The 11,199-nt window shown below is 50.7% G+C and overlaps 1 protein-coding gene across 1 annotated transcript in view; it reads left to right on the top strand.

The window, feature by feature from the left end:
* The first annotated feature begins 380 nt into the window (after window positions 1–380).
* The window catches only part of VAT1L (vesicle amine transport 1 like), a 53,939-nt gene continuing 43,120 nt past the window's right edge, over window positions 381–11,199 (top strand). The window contains exon 1 of the mRNA XM_085891276.1: window positions 381–761. Coding sequence (XP_085747402.1) covers window positions 523–761 — 239 coding nt within the window. The 5' untranslated portion in view covers window positions 381–522. The remainder of the gene's footprint in view (window positions 762–11,199) is intronic.

Raw genomic sequence — 11,199 nt, forward strand, 5'->3', positions numbered from 1 at the left:
GGGATGGTGTAGGTTGCGTGGGGGAGGGATCAGGGTGGGATGGTGCAGGGTATGTGAGGGTGTGATTGTGCAGGGTGCGTGGGGGAGGGATCGGTGCATGGAAGGAGGGATCAGGGTGGGATGGTGCAGGGTACGTGAGGGTGTGATTGTGCAGGGTGCATGGGGGTGTGATTGTGCAGGGTGTGTGGGGGTGGGATCAGGGTGGGATGGTGCTGGGTATGTGAGGGTGGGTCGGTGCAGGGTGCGTGGGGAAGGGATGAAAGTGTGTGGGAGGAGGAATCGTAGAGGGATGAGGATGCGTGGGAGGAGGAATGAGGGTGGGATGGTGTAGGGTGCGTGGGGGAGGGATGAGGATGCGTGGGAGGAGGAAGGAGGGTGGGATGGTGCAGGGTGCGTGGGAGGTATGAAGGTGCATAGGAGAGTTCAAGGTTCGTGGGAGGGATCGGGACGCCGGAGTGCGAGATAACGGGGCAGACCGAGGGGAGGAGGTGTCGTGTTCAGAGGTTGATCACTGCAGTGGGAATGGCGAGCGAGCCGGGTGAGCCAGAGACGGCGCTCATGATCGAGGAAAACAAAGGTTGTTCAGGGCCGATGGTCGTGCCCGCCGAGGAGTCGCAGCAGGTGTCGGGAGGTGGTGTGGTGGAGCGCGAGGCCCGTGCCGTGGTGCTTACGGGGTTCGGAGCGCTGAGCAAGCTGCGAGTGATGAAGCGCTCTGTACCGGCTCCGCGACGTGGGGAAGTGCTGTTGTGTGTCAAAGCCTGGTGGGTATCGAGCGGAGATGAGAGTGTGGATACATGGCGACAGGCACACGCACACAGACTTACAGACAGACAGACAGATATTTTGCTCCGACGAAGGACAAATGCCCGAAACGTCAGCGTTTCTCCACTTTCCACAGCGATTAGCACAGCTTTGTCAACTTGGAGTTGATAAGACCTCTCGTTCGAATTGTCCGCCGACACAGACCGACACTGTGGATCGACAAATGTAGTATTCCACAGACATATACATACATAGATAGACTCATAACCCCATTTGTTTAAAGACGTTGATCTTGCCATCCCAGGTAGCCAACGTCGCCATATTTGCCAGCTGTATTGACAATTAGCCAGATTCAGTGCGGATCATTGGCTACTTGGGTCTAGAGTGGTGCTGAAGTCTTAAAAGAGGACGAGTAAGATCATGGCAAGGATAAAGCCCATGCGGGGGGGGGAGCGGGGGGGAGGTTTGAACTCTTGTTGATCATCTCCTGAATGTAATTGATAAAATGACAGGAATTAAGAAGCTGATCCAGAAATTTGAAAAGGTGGAGTAAGGTTGGATTGAAGGTCTGAAAACTACAGGTAAATACCTGAGTCTGGAGGGGGATAACTCGCGTTTATGGCCGTTTCATGTCTGGGGAGAAAAAAAAAACTTTGAAAAAAAAAAAAACCTCAAAATGTTTTCAGACCGAGAACAAGATGTCCTTTGACATGACAAGTTTTTACTTTTCATTCCATCATGTGAATGTGATTTGTAAGGAGGGGCTGTAGGATAGGTCGCCTCGAGGTCTGCACACTCCTCTCTTAACTGTCTAGCCTGGGTTCTAATCCTGACACAGCTATAAACTGCCATGCTGGTGTTTCGCATGCAGGGCGAGGCCACCATCGATGCGTGCGCCGTCCATCGGATGGACGATAACGTGTCTACCAGCACTGGTGGGGCCACAGTTCTACAAAATCAGCAAGGGAATGAATGAACTGAAAACTGAAGAAAGGAAGAGGAAGGTGAAGATAACAGTAACAAACAAAAGGGTTGGGCTGGGGAGAGTTAATGGGGGTAGAAAGCATCGTGAGTAGGGATGAGCGATGACATGAGATGGTGATGCACGGCCTGCTGGAAACCCTGGATGGAAGGGTGGGATTGAACTGTGTCTTGAGGATAGTTCCACATATGGGATAAAAAAGGAACAAAAGAGTGTGTGAAAACTCTCAAAATTAGGCTAATGAGGATGGGTAGGGGAGTCGGTTAATTTAAGAATATATACAACCTGGAATTGGTGAAGGTCGGATGGCTGAGAGAGCAGAGTTAGATTCGAGGAGAGGCAGTTAAAAAAAAAAAAAACCCAAAACGGCCTGCTGCTATGTGAGAACAACAGAGTTTGTGTTTCGGCCTCATCACAGGAGGAGGAGGAGATTGGGACCATTCTCTGTGCAGAGCGTTGGTGCTGCTTAAGCAGTCTCCTTGGCTATTGGGCACAATCCAGGACGGGTCACCACTCCGACACAGAAAACCAGCATGCTGGCACTCACTTTTCCGACCTCAGAAGGATGACAGGCCAAGTTAACGCCACCTGGTATTAATTCAACAGCTGAGCAGGATTTGAACTCAGGACCCTAGGATCCAAAGCCCACCATCCTAACCATAAAGCCAACACCAGGCATATCACAGGAGATTCCACTAAATTAAGAGATTTAAAATCAACAAACTCTCAGAGCGACAAATGATGCTTGGACACGATCCCAGATGGGAGAGCAGTACATCCAAAATGCTTCATGATGGTACTAATTCTGCAAAGTTGAGACAGTGTTACCACGCGCCACTTCCTTGGCCGCGGCAAGAAGTAAACAAAGTCTGGGGGATCGTCAGGCCGGCAACGATCCAGATGTGAATCCCGGAGAGGTCGTCTGAACATGGGAACGATGGAGAGGATAGGTGTTGAGATGATAGAGATGATACAGAGAAGAAGGCTGAAGGTGTTGTGTGTTCAGGAGACCAGGTGGAAATGAGACAGCTAGGGCTTGGTAGGAGAGTACAAGCCGTTACAGAAAGGAGGAGACGGAACAAGTAACTAAGTTGGGATTATTGTATCAGAAGAGATCAACAAGCTGGTCGTCAAAGTGGAGATGTGGAAGGGGTTTTTATTTTTGTTTTTTTTTTGTATACATTGTCGAGGCTCGTATGAGAGCGAACACAGAATGCACAACAAGGGGGGCAGGAGACAAGAGGGGAGAGAGAGGGAAGGACAAAATGGTGGGGAACAGAGACATTAGGAGATCTGTGGAAGGGAGAGGGATGGGGTGGGGAATATGGGGTATACAAGATGGACACGACAGGGACTTTCAGGAAGGAAAGCAGGGAATTTGAAGGAGGTGGGTTTGGGGTGGATTAACGGGGGTAGAAAATATCATGGTTTTTGATGGGGGAAGATAACAGGTGGTGATAACAGCTGTTTTGTTTTTTTAGCTGTTTTGCTGTTAACAGTTGCTGTTAGCTGTTTTGATAACATGCTGTTAGATAACAGCTGTTTTGAAGGCCAGGAAGGAAAAATGGGATTGAAGAGAGTGTGGGAGATAATTTCAAAGGCAGGAAAAAAAAGAGGAATGAAAGAGTGAAGGTCAGCAGTGATTCGTGATTTTGGTAGTTTAACCAGAAGGGGGTTGCTGGCGGACATTGAGCGCCCTGTGGAAATATGGGGGGGAGGACGTATCACAGGTAGCAGTGGGGGGGGGTGCGATGCCGAAGAGACAGAAAGACCACTGACCAGGCTGTCGACGAAAGCTTTGTATGTGGTCAGGAGCTCAGGTGGGCAGAGGAAGGACTTTGCACGAAGGAGGATTCCCAGTTGGCAACTGGCTTTGGATGCCAGGTTGAAATGTGGAAAGATCATGGCAGTTAGTGAGACACAGAAGCTTGAATTAAAGGACTTCTTCCAGAGGATTGTTGAGAAAGTAGATTGGGGGGGGGGGGTGGTTTCCAAATGGTCCTTTGGAGAGACATCGTGAGAGTGTGAGATTTGTCAGGATTGAAAGACATGTTCCCCATGTTGATCCAGTTTGATTTTATCCAGATCTGCAGAGAGTGAAGAAGCTGATGTTTGCATGTCTGAGGGATGACAGATGACAGGCAGAGGGTGGAGTCATCAGCAAAAAGATAAAAAGGATTTTACAGAGTCGGAGAGATCATTGATGAAAACCAGAAAAAGAACAAGGCCCAGTAAGCTGCCTTGAGGAACTCCAGCCTGAACAGGAAGAGGGGATGAGAGAATTCCATTAAGGGCCACACGTTGGCTGTGACAGGAGAGGAAGTCTGCAAGTCATGAGTGGAGATTGCCTTGGAAACCATCGGAAGAGTGGTTGGTGAGCAGGGCAGGGTGTCAGATCGTATCAAAAGCACGCGATATGTCTAGGGATTTGGCTATGATTTCATGGATGGCATTGAGTACCTCCGTCCATTGTTGGGAGAGCAGAAGCAGCATATCCAGGGTAGTGTGGCCTGATCTGAAACCAAATTGATGATCGGAAATAAAGCCATTGGAGACGAGGAAGGATTTAATGACTGAAGCGATGATGGATTCCATAACCTTGCTGATGATTTGGAGAAGACTGATTGATCTGAAGTTGCAGGGATCTGTTTTTGCACCTTTTTAATGCAGAGAGTTAATGTTAGCTGATTTCCAAGCAGATGGCAGATGACCTTGAGCAAATGAGAGTGTGAATAGAACAGCGAGAGGGTGAACAAGAGCAGAGGAGCATGTTTTTGGGACACGTAGGCTGATGCCGTGTGGACAGGTTGCAGAATCTGAGTCGAGGTTTGACAGCAAGCTTGCCACTTTGTCAGAAGAAAAGGACGCAGAGTCCAGGGACAGCTCAGAGTGATTGGGTAAGGTGGGTACAGAAAACGATGGGATTCGGACACAAGATTTAGATGAAAATATTTTCGGACACAAGATTTCGATATGAGACCAGAGAAGGTGGATAGTTATGGCATATTTGATGATACATCAACAACTGGTGTGGGTCATATTCGTGTAAGTCCCACAGATAGGAAAGACAGAGGCAGAGAAGCAGAAGTTCAGGAACACAGTGGTAAGGATGGTGGTAATGGTTGAGCTGGATGTGATGCTGTGTGCATGGCGGGTGACTTCAAAGCACGTGTGGGAGTAGTGGAGTCGGGTGAAGAAGAGGGCGTTGATAGATAAGGATGGGGAGTGAGGAGATCTGGTGGAGTTGCTGGGTAGAAATGGTTTAGCCATAGCTGATTGGTTCTTTCAGAAGCAGCAGAACCATAAAATTGCATACAGGAATAGTCACCACAAGCCAAAATTGGATTTGCTGATAGTCTGGAAGAACAGTTGTGGAGGATCAATGACTTTAAAATGAATGCGGGCAAGCACGTCACAACACGGCACAAGTCTCTGTTGTTTATTGTGCACTTATGGAAGAGAGATATTAAGTTCATGGACCAGAAGATGACTGCTGTATAATATAAGGAGAGGGTGAAGGTGAAGTATAAGGAGCTTAGTGAGGAAGTCAGGCATGGAAGAAGCACAGAGAGGCGTTTATTGGAGTTGCACAAGAGTTGTTTGGAAGGGCATCTCGAAAGGAAAGAACATCATGGAATATAAAGCAGGTGTGGAGGATGGGGGAAGTAGCGAATGCAGTTGGTGAGAAGTTTTAAAACAAGCTCGAATGAGCTAAGATCCTCGTCCTCTTAATGATGACGTCATAAAAACGAATATGACGTCATTGTGATGTATCAGGTTTGCGATAAATTATCTGTGCTAATGCCCGGCTTGATTCCCGCAAACAAAATTCAAACAGCTTGCCTAGTTTCGGAGATAATGGTATAGGCGATACCCATTAGCGGCGATATTGTGATGTCAACTTTCTTTCTAGGAAGAATTTTCAAAATCGGAGATGGTTACTGTCTGCGCGGGGTATTTTTACATATACCAGGTATGTTCAAAAAGTATCCAACCTTAATTTTTCGTGCGTAAACAAATGAAGCTAGGGAGGCGTGGTTTGGTGCACATATGAAAGCGATCCTAATCCGTATGCGTGAATCTTTTCCCAACTGCAGAAGCTGTCAGTCGCCGACAGACCGCCGATGAGTGAGGAAGTGTAAGTGAGCGCCGTCGGATTTTCGTTTTTGACAAAATGACGGATCACTGTGGTCTCATCGCCAGTGATCACTGTGTTGAAGAAGTTGGGATCGCTGTTCACAGTCTCCAGCATGTCCTGTGCAATCTCCAAACGGAGTTGCTTCTGCTCGATCATTAGCAGCTTTGGCACGAACTTCGCTGAGATTCTCCTGAAGCCCAAATCCTCAGTCACAATGGAATGAACGGATCCAATACTGACGCCCGCCTCGTCTGCAAGTTCTCTGATCGTGATTCGACGATCCTGCATCAGCAGGGTCCTCACTTGGTCAATGACGATCTCATTTCGGGATGTTGAGGGCCTACCAGAATATGCTTCACTTTCCACTGATGTGCGACCATCTTTGAAGTGGTTGTACCACTCTTTTATCTGTGTGGTGGACATTGCTTAATTCTCGAAGGCCTGTTGAATCTTGCGGATCGTTTCCACTTGGGAATCACCAAGCTTTACACAAAATTTGATGCAGTAGCGTTGTTCAAGTTTTTCCATCATTTTGTCAAAAACGAAAATCCAACGGTGCTCACTTACACTTCCTCACTCATCGGCGGTCTGTCAGCGACTGACAGCTTCGGCAGGCAGGAAAATATTCATGCATACGGATTAGGATCGCCTACATACGTGCACCAAACCACGCCTCCCTAGCTTCATTTGTTTACGCATGAAAAATTAAGGTTGGATACTTTTTGAACAAACCTCGTATATGCCAAGTTTCAGGAAGTTTCGATGAAAACTGTAGGCTGTGAAACAAACTAGTTTCGGAGATAATGGTATAGGCGATTTCCATTAGCGGCGATATTATGACGTTAACTTTTTTTTTCTCGGAAGAATTTCCAAAATCGGAGATGGTTACTGCCTGCGCGTGGGCTTTCTGCATATACCGGGGGGGGGGGGCGCCATAGGCCGCATGGGCAGTGCGTGGGCACGGGCGACCCTCGGAAAGGGGGTCCGGGGCGCCAGCCTGCTACGTGAGCGTTTCAGGGGAGTCGCCAGGGAGGGCGCTCCCCGGTGTTTAGGGAGCTGGTAGGCTCGGAGGCAGTGTAGTGCCCGGGGGTGCCATCGTCGGAGAATCAGCAGAGGGTCGTTCCTGCCAAGGGAGCCACGCGTCCCAGCCATGAGACCGTGTAAGGGCATGAGGGAAAACTGGAGGGCATGGCCTGAAATTTGAGAGGACACCAACACAGGCGACGGGAATCTTGGTTGTTAGAACCGATAGTTTAAGCGAGAGGTGCTTGTTGAAAGCCCCGGGGTAGTTTAAAGGTTAATGGATAGGGTAGTTAGGAAGTGTACTCCTCCGCACCATCCATCCCTTCGCTCTCGTTGTGGGCCGCTGGACCCACTTTGGGTTAAAGATCGCTGAAGTCTGAGGAGGCCATTCTGAGGCTTCATAGGGCCTCGACACAGGACGCTAGCTAGCTCTCCCTTATTCCCCTCCAGGAAGGGAACGTAGGGGTTGGGAGTAGACTAGATGACAGGATAGGTCAGCCGAACAAAGATGATAAAGGGGGTTAGGGGACGATTTTGTGGCGTATTGGCATACGCGTGCAGGGCGCAATGCGGAGAGCGTTGTGGGGGCGTGGAGGAGTGGTGTTGGTAGTCACGTGTCCGCAATGCATATAGTTGTTCGTGCCGCTGGAGGCGTGTTGTAGTCTTCAGTGGTGTACATCCAGACACGCAATAAACAGAGTTACGGCAACCCTCACGACTCTACGTGCCTCACTGCCCTCCGAACACCACAGTTTGGCGACGAGTCTGTTTCGGATCGACTGGTGCAGAGTGCCTGGTTTTCCTCGGTATTGACTTTAAGTCTTTGGCTGGAGCAATTGGATTGTAGGGCGCGTGGAGCGCCAGGAAAATCAGCGCAGTTCGCGTGGCGCGAGTTCGATCACCTGGCGAGGAGCCCAGGGAAGCGCATCGCGAGTTTTTCGCCACACGGGTGAGGCATCTCGCCGGCGCCTGCAAATTCACTGCGAGTGAACAGCAGCCGGGCTCGGAGATTGTTTTATTTCTGATTTGCAAGCCTCGGGAATGGTTTCTGCAATGCCACGGCTAAAGGATGAGGACATTACATTCAACTCAGACGCGGCGTCGGCCGTCGCACAGACTCTGAGAGATGTCCGGAGCCTCGATGGCTGGAGCCCGACAGGTGATCCGGAGGTCTGCGCGGTGTACGAAGCGCCCACGGCCGCATACACAGTCTTCGGTGTGGGGCGTGACCGAACGTTGCAACGCGGTCAGTGGGACGGCGGTCTGAACACTTCGGGACATCTACGGTGTGTGTGCCAAGTGTCCTTGGCCATCATAACGGTCATGGATGGCGGTGTGCGAAGCGACCCCAACGTCCCGGGTCAACACCTACTGCCGGTACGGTGTTTTGTGCATGATGTACATTTTTACGCCCCGGGTCGAGTCCTGCAGCCTGGGCATAGCGATCCCGGCGGCCCGGAGCAGGAGATGCCGCCGATGTTGAGCCTGTTTTCAATTGGTCCGAAGGTGACAAGACCAATGACAGTGGAGGTCGAGGCACCGATCGTGTTTCGAGTTGAGACCGGAGCGGCGGTGTCGATCATAAGCGAGCGCACCGCTCGTGCACTCCACGGTCTACGTCTTTTCAGGTCTACCCTCGCATTGCACACGTATACCGGTGAAGCGCTACCAACGGTTGGCAGGGCACACGTCTTGGTCGCCCATCAAAGTCAGCGGGTCGCGCTCTCGCCGTTCGTGGTGCGAGGGGAGGGGCTCGCCCTTTTGGGTCGGTGCGGGTTGGCCCGCATTCAACTAGACTGGATGGCGCCAGCCAGTGGCCTTGGACTTCCCTTGCCGGGCCGCTTAGAGTTTCGGTGGGAGGCGGTTCCTGTTTCGGAGTTCGTACCTCCAGGTGCACCTGTGTCTCCTTCGGGGCCCGTACCTCCGTTTGGGCCCGGGCCTCCCTCGAGACCCGAGGGCGAGGTCCCGGCGGCAGGAGCCGTGACGATGCAACATGGGTTTCCGTGCATTGCTTCCTGCAACTACGATATGCGATTCTGGAGCGACGGGGGCCATGCCAGCTGCGACAGACTCTCGCTCTTGCGCTGCGCTCATGATACAGTGTACACCCGTGTCGTTCAGGCGATTTCAACGGGGGATTGGAGCGAGCCGGTCGCATTCAAGAAGTTCGCGGAACGCGGCCATCGACGGTGTCCTCTTCGACGTTCAGATGGGGACTGGCACGCAAGTCGCCTCAACGTTGTGACAACCAAGAGGCGTGCATGCAGCGTGGTTCATAAATTGTTGATTGTTGTGTGTTTGATTCTCGCGGCACGAGTGATTCAGCATGGCATTATAAACGCAAGTGCCGACAGTCCGCGGGTGAGCATAATGTGTTTGATTGGGATCAATCAATATGATGATCAATATGATGTGAATAACTTGCAGACAATCGTTGTGAATAAAGAGGTCTCTCAGATCTCCGGCTTCGATGATAGTCCGCGGTTCGCTGCCCTCTCATGTGTTGGAATTATCCTGTGGGAGCGCGCTGTACGTGAAGGGAAGTTTGCATCTGCGCAGACGAAGTTTTTGCTGCTTTATGACGTGGCTGTGCATGCAGTGTATGCTGATCTTCCGTGTGGACGTGCTTGGAGATCTCGACTGGATTTGATGCGTGGTTTTGTATGGAATTGCTGGTACTGCAGCAGGCTAGTTGCCTGGTTCGGGTGAAGGGCGGGGAGCCGGGGCAGGTTCGCTGTTCAGCGTCACCCTCCCGTTACTCTCGCGGGGGTCGGGTGTTATCTTCCCAAGGCCGCCCTCCCCGCTGCTCCCGCCAGCGACGGCGCCTTCATGTCTGGCGGACTCAGCGTGTTTACCTGTTTCTGTCCGTGGGGCTTGTCGGCCGCGGCGCGGGAGGTTCATCTAATCATGTCACCTCGACCTCGCCGGATGGCGTGTAAGCATGGGCCGCCTGGGGGCGCTTCTGCTGCATAGTGATACTGTGCTCCCAAGCTTTCCTCTTTATATCTTTAACGCGGCCATGGTTATTGTGGTCTGCAGACATCATTGGCTTCATCGTGCGACTCAGTACTCGAGCACCAGTCCACTGCATTTGGGATTCAACTCACTCGCGCCAACACGATATATGTTGTGATGGGGATAGAAGGATGAATTATGGGCCAGGTTATAACGACAGCGTTATTGTGACAGGTTGTGCAGGTGAAGCACGTTTTCTTTTGTGCCGTCTCGTCTGGGTGATTCACAGCCCGACCATCATCCCAGGGTTGGATCGAGTGACGTGGTACTTAGAGGATTTTACGTGGTTGATGTCATTTTGTTCCTCTTTATTTTTTATGTCGTAGTTTGCTTTGCCTATTATGCTTATCATTATAATTGTCATTTTATAATCATGCTTTTAGGAGGGAGGAATGTGGCGTATTGGCATACGCGTGCAGGGCGCAATGCGGAGAGCGTTGTGGGGGTGTGGAGGAGTGGTGTTGGTAGTCACGTGTCCACAATGCATATCGTTGTTCGCGCCGCTAGAGGCGTGTGGTAGTCTACAGTGGTGTACATCCGGACACGCAATAAACAGAGTTACGGCAACCCTCACGACTCTACGTTCCTCACTGTCCGCAGGGACTGCCCGGTAGGCAGCCGCACGAGGAGACTGCGGTTGTGCAGCCCGTGCACCGTTGCGTTCACTGCACCCATTCCAAAGGGGAGGCCATGGACTGCGTGTGTGCAGCTGGCCACGTTCCCTGTCACCTGCATTGTTCATGAGCCAGAGACTGTGTGTGAGCAGCCTGGCTCCCTGCTAACTCTTGTTTTCTCCACAGAGTCCATAGATCCTGGGCCATGGTTTAGTGTAAATTTGTAAGGTTAAGATGTACTTGTAAATGTGAGTCTTAGCAACGGCAATTTATTTAAGTCATCTGTATGAGTGGGTTTGTTTAGTTAGTTACTCAGCCCGTAGATTATTTATTTTGGGGACACGAATACACTGAATGTCGCACTCAGGGATCCGAAGGTAAAACGTACTAGGGGAGAACTTACACATGATGGCACACGAAAATTCAACGACTCGGGACGAGTTTGTAGAAAAGGGAGGGGGTAGTGTTACGGCTGTGGAAATTCGCAATACACCATAAAGGGTCCTTAGATCAGTTATGATGCTAAGTTTATATTCAGATAGGTCCCCACTGTTGTTTAAAGGGATTTCTCTGTGTTCACCGGGCTGCGACTCTTTGAGATAGCCGTTTTTCTTTTTCTATTGTTATTTTGAACAAACCTCCACGCAAGCAACAAGCCGCGTTGA

The sequence above is a fragment of the Eptatretus burgeri genome, chromosome 8, assembly GCF_056783735.1.
Source record: "Eptatretus burgeri isolate ZD-2024b chromosome 8, Ebu_testis_v1, whole genome shotgun sequence".
In the NCBI taxonomy this organism is placed as follows: domain Eukaryota; kingdom Metazoa; phylum Chordata; class Myxini; order Myxiniformes; family Myxinidae; genus Eptatretus; species Eptatretus burgeri.